The following is a 20,575-nucleotide window of genomic DNA, read 5'->3' as shown; positions in this document are numbered from 1 at the left end:
AGACTCAGCTCCTTAATGACAGGCTCTGAATCTGATGTCCGATTCATCTTTGTAACACACATCTGGCCTGGAACTGAACATTGCTCATAATGCTATCAATATAAGGGGCCGGCGGGTAAAGGACAACATTTCAAAGGAAGGGTGCTGTAATGGTGTGAGAAATTCCTAGAACCTGAGTGGGAGCCAGAATCTTGCAGAGAAGACCCTTACTCCGGCCGCATCCAAAACAGGCAGAGTCCCAACTGTTTCATAGGGATGCTTGTGGACCGCCTCCACGCCTGTATTGCGATGATGTAGGAGAGTCCGTCACTTCACCCCTCCTGCTCCTCCGGAAAGGGAGGCGGGACTATACCCCGCGCGCGGCGACCTGGGATAGCTGCGCACGCGCAGCTTCCGGCTCCGTGTCTTGGGAATTATTTGACGCCACCGCCTCGGCCCCACACAAGTCTCTGATCAGGCGCGCCGCGCACGCGCAGTGATCCTCTAGGCTCGGGGAGTTATTTGACGCTGCCGCCTCTGGCAGTCGGAAGTTGCCTGAGCAGAGCACAGCCGGCCGGCCCGAGTGGCCTTCGTCGACCCGGGCGCCTTGGGAGAGTCGCTGACGGGTGGACGGAGCGACCGCTTGAGGACAGCCGGCCGGGGCAGCGAAAGCGCCGGGCCTATGGCGCGGGTGGCGTGAGGCGGAAGGCCGAGTGCGGCCGGCGGCGGCGGCGCCCGCCCCAGCAATGCGGGCCCCGCCCGTCGCCTCAGGTAACCGGGCGGCCCTCCCCGTCGCGGCCGGACCCTCCCCTCTCCTCCGGGCGGTCTAGGGATGGCTAAGCCTTGTTTCTCGGCCCCGGTGGCTCCAGGGGCCCTTCGGAAGCGCATCTCATTTTGAGGGGGACCCACGGGGTCCGTGGGAGCTTGGTTGTGGAGTCGGCGGCTTCTGTCGGGTCTGTTCAAACCCGGGGTGGCCCTTGAGAGCTGCCCCGGCAGGGCGAAGCTCTTTCCTGGCAGCCTGGGGGAGGGGGCGGGTCTGGAGCGGAGCTAGACAACTCTGGCGAAGAATCTGGTCCAGCAGAAAGGTTGGTCGAGTGGCTGTCGCTCTGTGGGGACGATGCTGCCCGTTGCACGGTGACTGTTGGAGGAGGAAGAGTTAATAATGAGAATAAACAGCTAGCCCTTGTTAAGCGCTTACTATACGCCGGCCATTGTGCCAGACCATTACGTTCACCCCATCTAACTTCACAGCAGTCCGGTAAGGGAGGATGATTATCCCCATCTTACTGACGAGGCAACTGAGGCCCTGAATGGTTAGGTGACTTCTTTGCCCAAGGTCATGGAGCTGGTAAATTTGACTCGAGATTCAAGTTGTTGACAATTAGGTCAGTGGCTCTCAACTTCGCTGCACGTAGAAATCACCTGGGGCAGCTTTTAAAGATTCCTGATGCCCACGTAGCAGAGCCAGGCCAATTAAATCACCGTGTTTGGGAGTGGGGTCGGTGGGGGAAGCCAGACAGCAGTATTTCTTGAAGATCCCCACATGAATTCAGTGTGCAGCAAAGTTTGGGAACTGCTACTGTAGATAATTCTGCATCTCGGTAAAACGTTTCAGTGTTTCTCCAGTTTAAGTGTGTAAGAGAATTTTCTGGGAGTTTGTTTAAAATGCAGTTTCCACCCGCAGAGATCTTTTCATTAGGCCCACGGACTACTACACCTTGTGAAAGCCTGTTGGGGGTGGGAAGTAACTTTCTTTGCAGGATTTGTGAGTCAGCTGGACCTTTTAAAGTGCGTGCATCTCATGCAAAACTGTTAGTTTGCAATTTTCCTGGATACACAGTACTCATGGTTACAGTGTCTCTGATCTTTGGGTCTTGTTTGAATATGCTGTTCTCTGCCTGGTCTGTCCTCTGTGCTTTCTCCCTGCTCCGCCCAGACACACACACTTCTGCTGTTTCTTACACACATGCATGTAGCCTTTTCTTCCCATCTCTGGCTGCGTAACTCCCAGCATTCAAGAAGCCTCTGTGACCCTCACACCTCTTACTCCCAACCACCTTGGGTCTTTCCTGTTTGCTCTTTAGCATCATCATAATGGAATTTACCAGTGATTTTACTGTGTTGTATTTCTGTATTTTATTAGATTGTGAGCAACTGAGCCATGTTTTCTCATCTCTGTATTCCTCCCAGTTCTTTGACATAGAGACTCACAAAGGTTTTACTGAATGGAATGTTTGTGTCCCTTTTATATCACAGACTGCATGCTGCAAACCAATTCTTCTCTATTTCCACCTTTGTAAAAGGTGTTTGGTAGTTCTTGCTCTACAGAGTTTTGTGCTTTTTGCTTGAAAATACTCTAGTTAGGTTCGTTAACTTTTCATTCAGCAGTTAAATAAACACATTGAGTTCTTACAACTGGCGAGACACTAGGGAAGACTAACTATGTGCAGTCAACATTGGTTGATTTTTTTTTTTAATTTAATGACTTCTTACCATATTGTATCATATAGTAAGATTTCATGATGTTTTCTTTTTTTTAAAATTTTATTTATTTATTTATTTATTTATGGCTGTGTTGGGTCTTCGTTTCTGTGCGAGGGCTTTCTCTGGTTGCGGCAAGTGGGGGCCACTCTTCATCGCAGTGCACGAGCCTCTCGCTATCGCGGCCTCTCTTGTTGCGGAGCACAGGCTCCGGACGCGCAGGCTCAGCAGCCATGGCTCACGGACCCAGCCCCTCTGCGGCATGTGGGATCTTCCCAGACAGGGGCACGAACCCGTGTCCCCCACATTGGCAGGCAGACCCTCAACCACTGCGCCACCAGGGAAGCCTGGTTGATTTTTAATATCTAGTTTTATCACAGTCAGATACAATTAGTTCTGTAGTGGAAACCTTTTTATTGCCCTTAGGCCTTTGCATGTGTTCCCTACTAAACACTGTGCCATCCAAACTAGTGTTTAGCTGTCATCCACTAAATGTTGTTACCTTGCTGGTACTTGGTAAATACTAGTAGATGGAAGTGCAGTTGGTAGTAGTTCATCCTGTTACCAGGAGAGATGACTTAAGAAGTACTTAATAAAGATTAAAACCTTGATGTCAGAGGAATTGACAAACTTAGTATAGATTTATTACAGAATGCCTGAACTGCTGTTGCCCAACATATTTACAAATTATAAAGGAAGGCAGCCCGGTAGTTCAGATTATATTTGTTCTTGGCTGGTCTTAAAACCACGTAAGGTTTATAAAAGTGAGTGAGTGACTATGCGTGTGAAGGTCATTATGAAGAGGTTTTTGGACAATAAATATTTTCTATAGTAGTTAAATATGGTAAAGTATGTGGACTGAATAAGAAACACATTTCACGTAATGACATTCTTTACATCATACAGATTGTTATAGAAAGAATTTTCTTGGTTCTGTTTTGTACTGTTTACTCAAATTTTAGGCTAAGGCTAATGTAGAAACTGATGGGATAATTTATGTTAAATTCAGATACTCAAGAAACTTGCCCTTGTTTCTCTGATCAGATATGGGCAGAGTATCCAGTTCTGGCCTCAGCACATGGAAGAAACTCAATCTTCAAGCCTGAGGTTTAAGTCTCTAGTTTGATCCCCCAGAAAAGGTGGAAAACTACACATGCTCAGTTAAAGACCAAAAATGACTCTAATCATGATAGCCTGAGCCCTAGAAATGGATTCTTTTTAATTTGAGGTACCCATCAGTGTTAGCAGATGTGTTCCCTGACATGTGTAAAGGGCTTTTCGATAGAATACATGATTTTCTTTGGTGCAAGATGATTAAACGTTTTAGAATTAAGGTACATGGAGTTTGAGTTTTAGATGCAGAAAATAGGTAGCTTGCCCAAGACTACATGGTTGGCTGTAGCACATCTAAGAATAGAATGCAGGTCTCCTTCCTCTGGACTCAGTATCCCCTTCCACCCTCATGTGAGAGGATGTCTTGTTTCTTATTTTTGTTGTTTTGTGTGTGTGTGTGTTGGGGATGGGGGAAGTGGAGAGAGTAGTCTGCCATGTTTGAGATATTAAGTTAGATATATAATGAGTGCTTGTAGTATGACATGTACTTTGCTATATAAACTGGGGATATTAAGATAAATAAGACACAGCCCCTTTCCTTCAGGAATCTATAGTCTAGTCAGGGTTGTAATAAAAGTAAAAGTATAGTATCTAAGGCAGCTCTGTCAAATAGAAATTTCTACAATGTTCTATATCTGCACTGTCTAATGTGGTAGCAGTTAACCACATGTGATATTGAGGACTTGAAATGTGACTAGTTTAAGGAACTGAATTTATAATTTAATTTAAATTTAAGTAACATGTGGTTATGGCTGCTGTGTTAGAGCAAGTCTGAGGCATAAAAGATGAGAACTGTGGTGGGGGTGGGAGCAGGCAGGGTATCCATACTTTTTTGGACAGACTAGCAAAAACTACCTGTTTTCACTTTTGGGGAGGAATGCAGGCAGAACCTGTCTCCTTTTCTTGTAACTCAGGTGTTTGATAGGATCCTTAACAAATCTGGTGCACAGGTGAATACATTCCTTTTTGGCCAAGCTTGATTGATATTTGCCTTGGGGGTCAATAGGACTACAACAGAAATATGAAATATGTTCCTTTTGCCTTTATTAGTTGTAAAGGTTATATGGATGACCTTGAATGCACTTATGCACCTTAAAATCCAGCATTTATTCACTCAGTTGATTTATTCAGTGTTTTGGCACCCTGTACCCTATTTTTCCTAAGAGAAACAAGGCATGCCTGATAGTGTGTACCTTGCATTTGTACAGCTCAAAGTATGTTGACTTACGTTGTTTTATTTGATCCTTTTCCTAAGTCACTTTAGCTAGGTACTGCAGGTATTCTCCCTGTTTTACAGGTGAGGAAACTATGACAAAGAAATGCCAAGTGATTTGTCCAAGGTCATATGGTGAGGTACGGAGTCAGAACAAAAGAAGGAGCGTTGGACTTCAAGGCAAGAGGTGGAGTTTCTTGTCCCAGCTCTACTGTTACTTGATGTGACCCTGAGCAAGTTGTAGAGGCTAGTGACATCTGTCTTGCTTAAATTTCTAGGCTTGTTATTGAACTGAAATGAAATAATATGTGAAAGCTCTTTGAAAATGATCAATTATGCAAAGGTACATTGTTATCAAGCAAGATCTGCAATAGTTTTTCTGTTGTAGGATGCCACCTTCGTAACTCATCACGTCAGTTACCATGTTGAATACTGCTGTATCATGGATTTATTCATCATGGATTTCTCTTGTCTTCTTCACTATGAAACTTTCTTTTGGGCAGCCATTGTGTCCTATTCATATCTGCCTCCCTACATGTTAGGACAATACCTGACACATAGCAGGTGTTTAATAAATGTTTGTTTAATGAAATGACTGATGTACGAATTTATAAAGTTAAAAAAAACCTGTTCTCTGTAATTAGATTTGAAGCTCCTTGGGAGCAAGGGTGATGTTTATTCATTATTATAGTCCCTGTGCTTGGTGTATAGAAGGCATGTAATAAATATTGGCTGAGTTAATTGATGTAATTAATGCCAAGCTGTGGTCTTGGTGTGTCTACCACTGCATTGATCATTTTGGTAGTTTGTCAATTAGACCAAACCTTCATGTTACTTTGTGGTAGTACCTACAAGTCATAAACTGTTACCCAGCACACAGTGACCTGATAGTAGAAACATCCAGAGATTACCTAGAAAATGGATACATGCAGAGTTGGGAAGGCGATTAAGTGATCTGCAGGGTAGCACTGTCATCTTTGCTTTCCTCCTATCACTTCTGGAGTATTGAAAGTGGAGACTTCCCTGCTCGCAGCTCAAGTTGATAGCCAACAGAGCCTAGCTGGGAAGGAGACTCATAGGATCCTAACACAGCAGTCAAAGCTCTCAACCATCTGACTTCAGTATCTCACCACAGTGCTCAACCCTCCCTGCAATGTTCCCATCCTTCCTTCCCTCCCCTTCCTCAATATATTAGAGACACTGGAGTCTGCTTTCCTGCTGTCCCTTCAGCCTGTCTTAGATACTTCCGTCAAATTTCTTTAATAGGAATTCAGTTCCTTTTGTATTATTCCTATGATAAAGTTAAACTTTCTCTCATTCTCTGCCCTCAGTTTTTACTAAGTTAATTTCAAATCTCCAATCTGATGATTCATAGTATTCTTCCTCCATAAGAGCTATCGTTTGTTGATTGCTTACTATGGACTAGATAGGACCAAACATCTTACATGTCTTGATTCTCTAATCACAACTCCAAAGTAGGCTGTTACCCTACTGTTATCTCCATTTAACAGATGAGGATGCTCAGACACAGATATAGAGCAACTTTTGCAGGATTTTCCAACTTGCAGGTGGTGGAACTGGGATTTGAATCTAAGAAGTCTAGTTCCAGAGTCCTGGCTCTTAACCAGTCTCCTGTTTGTTTTCATGCTTCTCATCTCTGTGTTTAATGGCTACATTATAGTATATAGAGTTAATATGCCCTAATTGTGAAGGTATTCCATTATTGATGGACAGTTAAATTCTGATCACTTCCCCATCTTATGTGCAATTCACTACAGTGAATGAATGCCTCATGCATTTGTCTATTAAGTTGTTTATCAGGATAAATTAAGTGGTATTACTGGGTCAAAGCACCTGATATTACTATGTCTCCCACTATGTATTGGCAAAACATTCGTGCTATCCTTGGGTGAATGGTTAGAAAAATGGCATTAGGCTGAGGTGCCTTACAAGTGTGTCAATTTATCGGCAGGATAGAGCTACAAACAATTCCATGGCAAGTGGACTAGGCAATCAAGGCCCAGCAGGGTTTTGCCATGGTGCTATCCTGAAAGGTTGATGCACATATGAACATCTTTGCCCAGGAGGACCTAGGCTGTGAAACAATTCTGGTTCTTGAAACTACAGATGTTCTCTGAGATCTCTGGGTTGCTTTGGACAGCCTGAGCTGCAACAGCAAGAGGAGGTTCTTATTTGCGTGTTTAAGTCTAGGCTGGCCAGTGACAAAACTGGACCCAACGGGACTTACCCTGCCAAATCTGTGACATTACACTCTGCCCTCATCTTCTTTTTTCCTAACAGCAACAAACATGAAACAAAATGAAGTTATAGGACTTCCATAGTTGGGTTATAAGCCCAGACCCTGGAGCAGAGGTGGGTTAGGGTGACTTTCAGGGCAGCAATGGCTCATTCATAGTGTATGCCTCCCTACCTTCCCTCCACAAGAATCATGCTAATTCAGTTACCAAAACTAGCATATGCCTTTATCTTTGATCAGAGGTGTAAATTGACCCATAGATGAGTTCTTTTTAGCTTACATCCTGTTTTTTTTTTTTAAACTTGAATTAGTTGCCAACATTTAAAGAGTGGACTTCACAGAGATGTCCAGATTTTCTGTGTCTCTTGAAAAACTGGATTATCAGACAGCACTGGGGTCTACATTCCTTCAAGGTAATAGTTGACTAGGGCTGAGTAGTGATTGTGTCCTTTAAAGAGAACCTTAATTCTCTAATTTGCCCCAATGTGCACCCTACCCACTTCACCCCATGTTTGGTTTCCTAGACTGGAGGTTTTCATCCTTCCCAGACCTAATATTGGTAATGACTGCTTCAGTATCTTGAAATTAACAGATAATATATAACCTACCAACACATAGAATTTTTAAAAAATCTGTGAAACTAACAATAACAAATGAAAACCATAAATTACTATCCTTCCAATAAAATTGGTATTTCGGTAAAAATGCTCAGGTAGAGCTATACTAGAGGACATAACAAAATGGTCAGATGCTTGTGTCTACTTATAACTGAGAAGTAAGACAGTAATATGGCACTTTATATTTGACATTTTGAAATAAGGGCTAAGTAAGTAGCATGTAGTTCTTGTGATTGTGTTCCTGACAGCAGTGTGTGGTATTAACAACTCAGACACCACAAAAGGTATGGCCTTTGGTGATGTGATTGTTCTGAAATGGTGAACAATTCTTGGTATGGTAAGGTTCCAAACATAAAAAAGTTGAATCTTTCCTCGGTTTGCATGGTTAATTGTGTTACTGGAAAATTAAGTGTATATTAAAATAGCACAAAATATTTTGTATTTATGAGTAAAATGAAGTTAGATTTTTAGCCTTAGACAATTAAGAACAGAATGATTTTCTGGCAGACATTAGAAAGTCAGGTGAAATGTAGCAAAATTATTCATTGTGCAGGACTGTCACCTGGGTTACAGGATGTCTAGATATCCTGGATCTGCCCATAAATACCAGTAACATGCCCCAGTTGTTGCGTTAACCAAAAGTGCACTTAATATTTCCAAAATACCCTGGGGGGGCAGTCCTTTTTTTTTTTTTTTAATTGAAAATCATTGCCCTAAACTCTTGAGTGTGTCCTGTTGGCCTTACCTCCTAAATCAGAGTGAGTTTTTATCACTCATTTTGCTAGTTTAATATTTACAAAATGATGCCTTAGTTACTTTACTTTGTGTTTCTTTGATTTTTTTTTATGTTTGTTTCCAGTGTTCATTTTCTCTTCATTGTTTAATTTGCCTCTGCAGTTGACCCTTTCTGTTAGTGGGTTCTGCGTTTGCAGATTCAACCAACCATGAATCAAAGATATTTGGGGGAAAAAAATCCAGAAAGTTCCAAAAAGAAAAACCTGAATTTGCTGTATGTAGGCAGCTATTTACACGGCATTTATATTGTACTTACAACTATTTACATAGCATTTACATTGTATTAGGTATTATAAATAATCTAGAGATGATTTAAAGTATATGGGAGGATGTGCATAGGTTGTATGCCACATACTTTTATATAAGGGACTTGAGCATCTGTGATTTTGGTATTGTTGGAGGGTCCTCGAACCAGTTCCCCGTGGATACCAAGGGACAACTGTAATTATAAGGTACATCTTTGTCTTATTATTTTTTGTCTTTTATGTATTCTGTTGAAATTTAGCAGCTGTATTTTTCTGTTACATGTGTTAAATATTTTAGTTCAACTTTTTCTCTCGGTCTTAGTTGCAGTATGTGGGCTCTTTAGTTGGGGTACGTGGCATCTTTAGTTGCGACATGCGGGCTTCTTAGTTGCGGCATGCATGCAGGATCTGATTCCTGGACCAGGGTTTGAAACCAGGCCCCCTGCATTGGGAGCGCAGAGTCTTACCCACTGGGCCACCAGGGAAGTCCCTACCTTACATGTTTCTTGAAGCATTTATTTCATTTTCTTCCATGTCATCATTTAAACATTAATAGATTTGAAGAATTTAAATCTCTTACATTTAAAAACTTTTTAAAAATTTTAAGAAGAATTTAAGAGCTATTAATCCTGTTTTGATTGGTCTTTCATAGTGTTTTTTTCAAGAAAGATACTCCTGTCTTTACTTCAGAATTGGGAAGGGTGGTAGCTGTTTCTTAAAAATGCAAATTCCCAGGCCCTAACCCAGACCTACAGAATTGAGCTTTTTAGGGATGGAGTTTTGAAATCTACATTTTAAACCAAAGGGCCCCCACCCCAATGATTCTTATGTATGCAGTGGAGTTTGAGAGCTAGCTTGTCTTTTTTTTTTTTTTTTAAACATATTTTTCCCTCCAATAATGTATTATCCGAAATGGCCGCTAAATATTATTTAAATATTCCTTGAATATTTGAAAACCATCCAACTACTTTTTTTATACTAATAGCTTAAAGCAAATGGACATTTTCAATTTTTATGTGTATACAACATGCAGAATTTTGGACTTCCTTCAGTGGCATAAAGGGAACACCTCCTAACATCTTCCTTTTTCCCATTGATAAACCTTGGCATTCTGAAACATTCAGTATTCACTGTGTGCCAAGGACTTCTCAAAGATTCAGGAAGTGAGGCTTCCCCTCAAAAAAGGTTGACACACTTGTGGTGAAGATATCTTTACAAAGCTAACGAATAACCAAACGTGAAGCTTAATATGAATAGCCTGTAGTAGGCACTCAGAGCTGGTGAAGAGCGGTGACTGGAGGAGTCAAAAAAAAGTTTTACCAAAGAGGACATTTGAGCTGTGCTTTGAAGTGTGAAGACTTCATAAGGTGGAAAGAGGTGGGGAACAGCATGAGCAGTAATACAGGGTATGAACAAACTTGTCGGTTTTGAGCAATCATCAGTAGTTCTTTGGGTCATAGCTTGGAGGATGGGGTGGGAAAGTGGCCATAGAAGGTAAAACTGGGAACGTGGATAGCAATTTCAATTAGAATTTTAGGCAAGGTTTTTTTCTTTAATTGGATAAAGTCATAACTTTTATATAAAAGAGTAAATGCCTGAGAGTAGCTGATAAAGTTTTGAAAAAGAGTAGTCAAAGTAAAGGGGGCTTCCTTTTCAGATGTTAAAACATTCTATAAAGCCACTGAATTTAAATCATTATGGCTGGACTTCCTTGGTGGCGTAGTGGTTAAGAATCCGCCAATGCAGGGGACGTGGGTTCTAGCCCAGGTCCAGGAAGATCCCACATGCTGCGGAGCAACCAAGCCTGTGCACCACAACTACTGAGGCTGCACTCTACAGCCCACGAGCCACAACTACTGAAGCCCGCGCGCCTAGAGCCCATGCTCCGCAACAAGAGAAGCCACCACAATGAGAAGCTCGTGCACCATAACAAAGAGTAGCCCCCGCTCACCACAACTAGAAAAAGCCCGCACGCAGCAACAAAGACCCAATGCAGCCAAAAATAAAAATTAATTAATTTTTAAAAATCGGTATGGCGTTAGCACAGGAATAGACAAATAGTTGAACAGAACAGATTTGTAAATAGATTCCTATATAAATGAGAGTCTAATATATGACAAAATTGGTATTTCAGGTCAGTGGGAAAGGACGTGCTTTTATTTTTTTGTTTTTTGGCTGCATTGGGTCTTCGTTGCTGTGCATGGGCTTTCTCTAGTTGTGGCGAGTGGGGTCTACTCTTCGTTGAGGTGCGCGGGTTTCTCATTGCGGTGGCTTCTCTTGTTGTGGAACACGGGCTCTAGGCGCGTGGGCTTCAGTAGTTGCAGCATGCGTGCTCAGTAGTTGCAGCACATGGGCGTAGTTGTAAGGATGTGTTTTTTTTGTTTTTTTTAGATGTTGGGGGTAGGAGTTAATTAATTTATTTTTGCTGTGTTGGGTCTTCGTTTCTGTGCAAGGGCTTTCTCTAGTTGTGGCAAGCAGGGGCCACTCTTCATCACAGTGTGCGGGCCTTTCACTATCGTGGCCTCTCTTGTTGTGGAGCACAGGCTCCAGACGCGCAGGCTCAGCAGTTGTGGCTCACGGGCCTAGTTGCTCCACGGCATGTGGGATCCTCCCAGACCAGGGCGCGAACCCGTGTCCCCTGCATTAGCAGGCAGATTCTCAACCACTGCGCCACCAGGGAAGCCCAAGGATGTGTTTTTAATAGATGATGTTGACACAGCTTACTATACATCTCTAAGAAAATAAAATTGGATCTTTCCTATACCACTTGTAGAAGTAAATTCCAGGTGATATAAAACTTAAATGTGAAGAATTATCTTGCATGGAAATCTAGTAACTCCATTATACACTTTAGGGTTATGTCTTTAAACTTCTGGACCTAGACGCATAATAAATATTTTATGTATTTTACATTATGACCCAGAACATATGCATATATAAAAAATGAAACAAGTCTCACAGAACATTGCTTACCTTTACTGTGTGTGGTGCCTTTATTGTATATTCTATTCCATATAATTAAAAAGTATTATCTATTTCATTTATTTTATGACCCACAGTTTGAAAAACACTGATACAGGGGATAGGAGGGAGAAATCACCTAAGCGAGACTCAAAACTAGAAGTTATAAAATAAAAAAATATATATTTGGCTAGAATAATGAAATTTCATTTCATACCTACCAATTTGGCAAATAAATAAATGTGTAAATAAATCTGGTTCTTGGCAAAAGATTGGGAGTGAGAGAAGGGAAGGGCTCTAATCCATTCCTAATGTAAATGGGAGTTGTTACAGCTTCTTGGGAATCTATCTGGCAAGACCTATTAACATTAAAAATACATATACTCCTTGATCCAGTTGTTTCACTCTTGGAAACTTGTTCCATAGAAATTAAAAGGCCACTACTTAAGGATATATAAGGAAGCATATTTATTGCATCATTATTTCCTGGTGACAAAATATGGGAAATGAAGTAAATGTAAATCATTGGGAGACTGAATAAATTGTACCATATCATGGAATATTACACAGCCATTAAAAAGAATCTTATTGCAAGGATATTCATGAGGTACTGGTGAATGGAAAAAAGATGTAGAAAAGTATATAGTCCCTAGCTATGTGTGTATATAAATTATTTTAATATGACTGAGTTAGGGTGGAGCAAAATACACAAGGAAGTGTTAGGTTGGTTAATCTATTCAGGGAAGTGAATTATTTGGGTAGGGAATGAAGTCAAATGTAAAGGGTAAAAAATCACACTAAAACCAAACAAAAAACCTTGTAGTATAATGTTCTTGTGCATTTATTGAAGAGATTATAGTGTGTGTATTATACTATATACTATATGTATATGTATGTGTGTGTCTGTTTATATATATGTCCATAAAAAAAGGTGAGAAAAAATGTTGTGTGGGTGTAAGTTATACTCCGATGAGAATGGCAACCTATCAGAGTCTCCCCTTTTTTCCCTTCCATTTTTTAAAAAAATTCTTATTAGTCATCAGTTTTATACACATCAGTGTATACATGTCAATCCCAATTGCCCAATTCATCACACACACACACACACACACACACACACACACACACACACCGTGGCTTACCCCCTTGGTGTCCATACGTTTGTTCTCTACATCTGTGTCTCAACTTCTGCCCTGCAAACCGGTTCATCTGTACCATTTTTCTAGGTTCTACATATATGAGTTAATATACGGTATTTGTTTTTCTCTTTCTGACTTACTTCACTCTGTATGACAGTCTCTAGATCCATCCACGTCTCAACAAATGACCCAATTTCGTTCCTTTTTATGGCTGAGTAATATTCCATTGTATATATGTACCACATCTTCTTTATCCATTCATTTGTCGATGGGCATTTAGGTTGCTTCCATGACCTGGCTATTGTAAATAGCGCTGCAGTGAATACTGAGGTGCATGTGTCTTTTCGAATTATGGTTTTCTCTGGGTATATGCCCAGTAGTGGGATTGCTGGATCATATGGTAATTCTATTTTTAGTTTTTTAAGGAACCTCCATACTGTTCTCCATAGTGGCTGTATCAATTTACATTCCCACCAAGAGTGCAAGAGTGTTCTCTTTTCTCCACACCCTCTCCAGCATTTGTTGTTTGTAGATTTTCTGATGATGCCCATTCTAACTGGTGTGAGGTGATACCTCATTGTAGTTTTGATTTGCATTTCTCTAATAGTGATGTCGAGCAGCTTTTCATGTGCCTCTTGGCCACCTGTATATCTTCTTTGGAGAAATGTCTATTTAGGTCTTCTGCCCATATTTGGATTGGGTTGTTTGTTTCTTTTATATTGAGCTGCATGAGCTGTTTATATATTTTGGAGATTAATTCTTTGTCCATTGATTTGTTTGCCAATATTTTCTCCCATTCTGAGGGTTGTCTTTTCATCTTGTTTATGGTTTCCTTTGCTGTGCAAAAGCTTTTAAGTTTCATTAGGTCCCATTTGTTTGTTTTTGTTTCCATTACTCTAAGAGGTGGATCAAAAAAGATCTTGCCGTGATTTATGTCAAAGAGTGTTCTTCCTATGTTTTCCTCTAAGAGTTTTATAGTGTCCGGTCTTACATTTAGGTCTCAAATCCATTTTGAGTTTACTTTTGTGTATGGTGTTAGGGAGTGTTCTAATTTCATTCTTTTACATGTAGCTGTCCAGTTTTCCCAGCACCACTTATTGAAGAGACTGTCTTTTCTCCATTGTATATCCTTGCCTCCTTTGTCATAGATTAGTTGACCATAGGTGCGTGGGTTTATCTCTGGGCTTTCTATCTTGTTCCATTAATCTATGTTTCTGTTTTTGTGCCAGTACCATATTGTCTTGATGACTGTAGCTTTGTGGTATAGTCTGAAGTCAGGGAGTCTGATTCCTCCAGCTCCGTTTTTTCCCCTCAAGACTGCTTTGGCTATTTGGGGTCTTTTGTGTCCCCATACAAATTTTAAGATTTTTTTGTTCTAGTTCCATAAAAAATGCCATTGGTAATTGGATAGTGATTGCATTGAATCTGTAGATTGCTTTGAGTAGTATAGTCATTTTCACAATATTGATTCTTCCAGTCCAAGAACATGGTATATCTCGCCATCTGTTGGTATCATCTTTAATTTCTTTCATCAGTGTCTTATAGTTTTTGCATACAGATCTTTTGTCTCCCTAGGTAGGTTTATTCCTAGGTATTTTATTCTTTTTGTTGCAATGGTAAATGGGAGTGTTTCCTTAATTTCTCTTTCAGATTTTTCATCATTAGTGTATAGGAATGCAAGAGATTTCTGTGCATTAATTTTGTATCCTGCAACCTTACCAGATTCATTGATTAGCTCTAGTAGATTTCTGGTGGCATCTTTAGGATTCTCTATGTATCGTATGTCATCTGCAAAGAGTGACAGTTTTACTTCTTCTTTTCCACTTTGTATTCCTTTTATTTCTTTTTCTTCTCTGATTGCCGTGGCTAGGATTTGCAAAACTATGTTGAATAATAGTGGTGAGAGTGGACATCCTTGTCTTGTTCCTGATCTTAGAGGAAATGCTTTCAGTTTTTCACCATTGAGAATGATGTTTGCTGTGGGTTTGTCGTATATAGCCTTTATTATTTTGAGGTAGGTTCCCTCTATGCCCACTTTCTGGAGAGTTTTTATCATAAATGGGTGTTGAATTTTGTCAGAAGCTTTTTCGGCATCTATTGAGATGATGGTTTTTCTTCTTCAATTTGTTAATATGGTGTATCACATTGACTGATTTGCGTATATTGAAGAATGCTTGCATCCCTGGGATAAATCCCACTTGATCATGGTGTATGATCCTTTTAATGTGTTGTTGGATTCTGTTTGCTAGTATTTTGTTGAGGATTTTTGCATCTATATTCATGAGTGATATTGGTCTGTAATTTTCTTTTTTTGTAGTATCTTGGTCTGGTTTTGGTATCAGGGTGATGGTGGCCTCATAGAATGAGTTTGGGAGTGTTCCCTCCTCCGCAGTTTTTTGGAAGAGTTTGAGAAGGATGGGTGTTAGCTCGTCTCTAAATGTTTGATAGAATTCACCTGTGAAGCCATCTGGTCCTGAACTTCTGTTTGTTGGAAGAGTTTTAATCACAGTTTCAATTTCATTACTTGTGATTGGTCTGTTCATATTTTCTATTTCTTCCTGGTTCAGTCTTGCAAGCTTATACCTTTCTAAGAATGTGTCCATTTCTTCCAGGTTGTCCATTTTATTGGCATGGAGTTGCTTGTAGTAGTCTCTTAGGATGCTTTGTATTTCTGTGGTGTCTATTGTAACCTCTCCTTTTTCATTTCTAGTTTTATTGATTTGAGTCCTCTCCCTCTTTTTCTTGATGAATCTGGCTAATGGTTTATCAATTTTGTTTATTTTCTCAAAGAACCAGCTCTTTGTTTTATTGATCTTTGCTCTTGTTTCCTTTGTTTCTATTTCATTTATTTCTGCTGTGATCTTTATGATTTCTTTCCTTCTGATAACTTTGTGTTTTGTTTGTTCTTCTTTCTGTAGTTCCTTTAGGTGTAAGGTTAGATTGTTTGTTTGAGATGTTTCTTGTTTCTTGAGGTAGGCTTGTATAGCTATAAACTTCCCTCTTAAAACTGCTTTTGCTGCATCCCATAGGTTTTGGATTCTCTGTGTGTTCATTGTCATTTGTCTCTAGGTAGTTTTTGATTTCCTCTTTGATTTCTTCAGTGATCTCTTGGTTATTTAGTAACATATTGTTTAGCCTCCATGTGTTTGTGGTTTTTACGTTTTTTTCCCTGTAATTGATTTCTAATCTCATACTGTTGTGGTCAGAAAAGATGCTTGATATGATTTCAATTTTCTTAAATTTACTGAGGCTTGATTTGTGACCCAAGATGTGATCTATCCTGGAGAATGTTCTGTGTGCACTTGAGAAGAGTGTAATCTGCTGTTTTTGGATGGAATGTCCTATAAATATCAATTAAATCTATCTGGTCTATTGTATCATTTAAAGCTTCTGTTTCTTTATTTATTTTCATTTTGGTTGATCTGTCCATTGGTGTAATTGAGGTGTTAAAGTCCCCCACTATTATTGTATTACTCTCTATTTTCTCTTTTTTAGCTGTTAGCAGTTGCCTTATGTATTGAGGTGCTCCTATGTTGGGTGCATATATATTTATAATTGTTATATCTTCTTCTTGGATTGATCCTTTCATCATTATGTAGTGTCCTTCCTTGTCTCTTATAACATTATTTTAAAGTCTATTTTATTTGATATGAGTATGGAGTATTGCTACTCCAGCTTTCTTTTGATTTCCATTGGCATGGAATATCTTTTTCCATCCCCTCACTTTCAGTTTGTATGTGTCCCTAGGTCTGAAGTGGGTCTCTCGTAGACAGCATATATATGGGTCTTGTTTTTGTATCCATTTAGTTAGCCTGTGTCTTTTGGTTGGAGCATTTAACCCATTCACGTTTAAGGTAATTATCGATATGTATGTTCCTATGACCATTTTCTTAATTGTTTTGGGTTTGTTTTTGTAGGTCCTTTTCTTCTCTTGAGTTTCCCACTTAGAGAAGTTCCTTTAGCATTTGTTGTAGAGCTGGTTTGCTGGTGCTGAATTCTCTTAGCTTTTGCTTGTCTGTAAAGCTTTTGATTTCTCCATTGAATCTGAATGAGATCCTTGCTGGATAGAGTAATCTTGGTTGTAGGTTCTTCCCTTTCATCACTTTAAGTATATCATGCCGCTCTCTTCTGGCTTGTAGAGTTTCTGCTGAGCAATCAGCTGTTAACCTTATGGGAGTTCCCTTGTATGTTATTTATCATTTTTCCCTTGCTGCTTTCAATAATTTTTCTTTGTCTTTAACTTTTGCCAATTTGATTACTGTGTGTCTCCGTGTGTTTCTCCTTGGGTTTATCCTGTATGGGACTCGCTGTGCTTCCTGGACTTGGGTGGCTATTTCCTTTCCCATGTTAGGGAAGTTTTCGACAATAACCTCTTCAAATATTTTCTCGGGTCCTTTCTCTCTCTCTTCTCCTTCTGGGACCCCTATAATGCGAATGTTGTTGAGTTTAATGTTGTCCCAGAGGTCTCTTAGGCTGTTTTCATTTCTTTTCATTTTTTTTTCTTTATTCTGTTCCGCAGCAGTGCATTCCACCATTCTGTCTTCCAGGTCACTTATTCGTTCTTCTGCCTCAGTTATTCTGCTATTGATTCCTTCTAGTGTAGTTTTCATTTCAGTTATTGTTCATCTCTGTTTTTTTGTTCTTTAATTCTTCTAGGTCTTTGTTAAACATTTTTTGCACCTTCTCGATCTTTGCCTGCATTCTTTTTCCGAGGTCCTGGATCATCTTCACTATCATTATTCTGAATTCTTATTCTGGGAGGTTGCCTATCTCCACTTCATTTAGTTGTTTTTCTGGGGTTTTATCTTGTTCCTTCATCTGGTACATAGCCTTCTGCCTTTTCATCTTGTCCATCTTTCTGTGAATGTGGTTTTTGTTCCACAGGCTGCAGGATTGTAGTTCTTCTTGCTTCTGCTGTCTGCCCTCCGGTGGATGAGGCTATCTGAGAGGCTTGTGCAAGTTTCCTGTTGGGAGGGACTGGTGGTGGGTAGAGCTGACTGGTGCTCTGGTGGGCAGAACTCTGTAAAACTTTAATCCACTTGACTGCTGGTAGGTGGGGCTGGATTCCCTCCCTGTGATTGTTTGGCCTGAGGCAACCTAACACTGGAGCCTACCTGGGCTCTTTGGTGGGGCTAATGGTGGACTCTGGGAGGGCTCACGCTAAGGAGTACTTCCCAGAACTTCTGTTGCCAGTGTCCTTGTCCCCACGGTGAGCCACAGCCACCCCCCGCCTCTGCAGGAGACCCTCCAACACTAGCAGGTAGGTCTGGTTCAGTCTCCCCTGGGGTCACTGCTCCTTCCCCTGGGACCCGATGTGCACACTACTTTGTGTGTGCCCTCCAAGAGTGGAGTCTCTGTTTCCCCCAGTCCTGTCAAAGTCCTGCAATCAAATCCCACTAGCCTGCAAAGTCTGATTCTCTAGGAATTCCTCCTCCCGTTGCCGGACCCCCAGGTTGGGAAGCCTGACGTGGGGCTCAGAACCTTCACTCCAGTGGGTGGACTTCTGTGGTATAAATGTTCTCCAGTCTGTGAGTCACCCACCCGGCAGTTATGGGATTTGATTTTACTGTGATTGTGCCCCTCCTACCATCTCATTGCGGCTTCTCCTTTGTCTTTGGATGTGGGGTATCTTTTTTGGTATTCCAGTGTCTTTGTGTTGATGATTGTCCAGCAAGCTAGTTGTCATTCTGGTGTTCTCACAAGAGGGAGTGAGAGCACGTCCTTCTACTCTGTCATCTTGGTTCAGGGCCACAAATTTTCCTGTCCGTTTTTGAGAGTGCTTATTTTAGGGCGGTGGTGCTGGGGGCAGGGGGAACATCAGGATATCCTTAGGGGGGTTCCTTATAAATCCTAAGGAAATTGAGGCAACTTTAACAGTCAGTCGCATCCACCCATCCTTCACATTGTAGGTACCTTGTTCGATTCTGGTGCATCCTTTCTGCCTTCCCATTTTCAGGGCCTCTTTGTTCAGAGGAGGACCATATCCTCTTGAAAAACACTGATACTTATTGAGCTGGAATGAGGCTTTGTAAGATAAAATTAAACAAAGCTACCAGTTTGAAGAAAAACTAGTTTAAGGGATAGAACTTTTTAAAGCTTAAGTGTATCCTTAAACCCTGCTGGCTGGGCAAACAGATTTCGGAGCAAGTAGAAAATGAAAGTTAATAGAAATTAATTGGAAAGGACTAACCATCCTTGATTCTACTCATGAGTATGGCATTTATGATTGTAATATTTACATTGCATTCATATAGATATGTTTTCTGTGGCTAAAGTTTCTCATTTGTATGGTAGACTTAGATATCTTTTCATGGAGAATATACAGCATAGGGAAAAGCAGGACATGTCATGGATAATGTATAGGTTAGTGAGGGGCAGTACATGCTATGGTTAAGAGCATGGTCCCTGGAGCCCAACAGATGTGGACTCAAAACCCACCTCTACCATGTTATAGTTGTGAAGCCTCAGGGAAGCAGCAGACCTCTCTATGCCTCAGTTTTTTCATCTGTGAATTAGGGATAGCATTATTTAATTTTCATAGAGTTGTGTGATTTCATGAGTTGCTCAGTAAGTGGCAGGTCTTTACATGTTTTCTGAAGGACGTTGACTTCCAGGGGACCCATTACCAGAAGAATGTATGCCACTGCTGTAGAGAATGAAATATTCTCAAAGAATTTTATGTCTGATTTGAGGGCATTGGTGGGAAATTGCAGGGGTATGTTTCTAGCAAGTAATAGGTACTTGGAAACTGTTGACTGAAAAATCTGGGGCCTAGAGTAAACCCTTTCCTTTGTCTCCCTTTCCTACTTAGAGCATACCCTTCTTCTGTCTTTTTCTATTCTGGAACATGAAATGTAGAAGGTTCCCTCATGCTGTGAGTGTACCAAATTTGATTATTTTATCCCCTTGCACGGTGATCATCTGCCCCAGCTCTACTCTGGGCTTCTGAGGGCTCTTTTGGGGAGGTGCTCAGAGAGCTGCTTCCCAGGGTCTGCCTTTCCTACCTGATCTCACTAAGAGGCTGTTTAGGACATTCTCAAGACATTTAAATGTTTTTTTCCCTCAGTCTTCTCAAGGCAATATATTTACAGCTTCTTTATCTTGCTATGTAGGGTAAATATGTATTTACTAAGTTTTATTAGTTTGCAGCAATATAGTTTGACTTGTAATTCTCTTTTGTCTTTTCAGGTGCCATTTGGATAGTCCTTTAGCGGCACGATGTACTCTGAGTGGAGGTCGCTGCATTTGGTGATTCAGAATGATCAGGGCCACACCAGTGTGCTACACAGCTATCCAGAGAGCGTTGGGCGAGAGGTGGCCAATGCGGTGGTTCATCCTCTCGGGCAGGCCTTAGGTACCCTTTCAGCGGCTGGTGGTGAGAGTTTGTTGAAAACTGACAAAGAAGTAAGTGTTTTTTCATTTCATTCTACTCTGTGAAAATATAAGTTTGTTACAGAAGAATAATTTTTCTAACATTTTCTTTTTAAGTGGATTTCTGCTCAGTGTAGTGTGACGTCTTAATTTGACCATATTTGGGTTGAGGGTTGGGGTCCAGAGTCTGTGGGAGTTATGAGGATTAGGTTGTACCATTGTGCTGTTGGGACTTCCTGCTAGCTGGACCCAGTTCTCCACTTGAGCTGTGAGCTGAGACAGAGACTTGCCTGTCAGGTCCCTTTCCCTAAGTTTTAGGCTTAGTCTTCAGATTTCAGTTCAGAGGTTGTGTTTGGAAGGTCTTCATTCCTACGTCTAGATGGCCTCTGACTGAAGGCCCATCT

At 40.8% G+C, this 20,575-nt stretch overlaps 1 protein-coding gene across 2 annotated transcripts in view; it reads left to right on the top strand.

Annotated features, from left to right (window-relative positions):
* Positions 1-290: 290 nt before the first annotated feature.
* Positions 291-20,575, top strand: part of RALGAPB (Ral GTPase activating protein non-catalytic subunit beta) — a 101,682-nt gene continuing 81,397 nt past the window's right edge. For both annotated transcript variants that reach the window (XM_079946234.1, XM_079946233.1), the window contains exons 1-2: positions 291-750; positions 19,989-20,204. In XM_079946234.1, coding sequence (XP_079802360.1) covers positions 20,019-20,204 — 186 coding nt within the window. In that variant the 5' untranslated portion in view covers positions 291-750; positions 19,989-20,018. The remainder of the gene's footprint in view (positions 751-19,988; positions 20,205-20,575) is intronic.

This window comes from Stenella coeruleoalba (genome assembly GCF_951394435.1).
Source record: "Stenella coeruleoalba genome assembly, chromosome: 15".
Lineage (NCBI taxonomy): Eukaryota > Metazoa > Chordata > Mammalia > Artiodactyla > Delphinidae > Stenella > Stenella coeruleoalba.
Note: the sequence above shows the minus strand (reverse complement) of the source record. Positions and strands in the feature narration are given on the sequence as shown.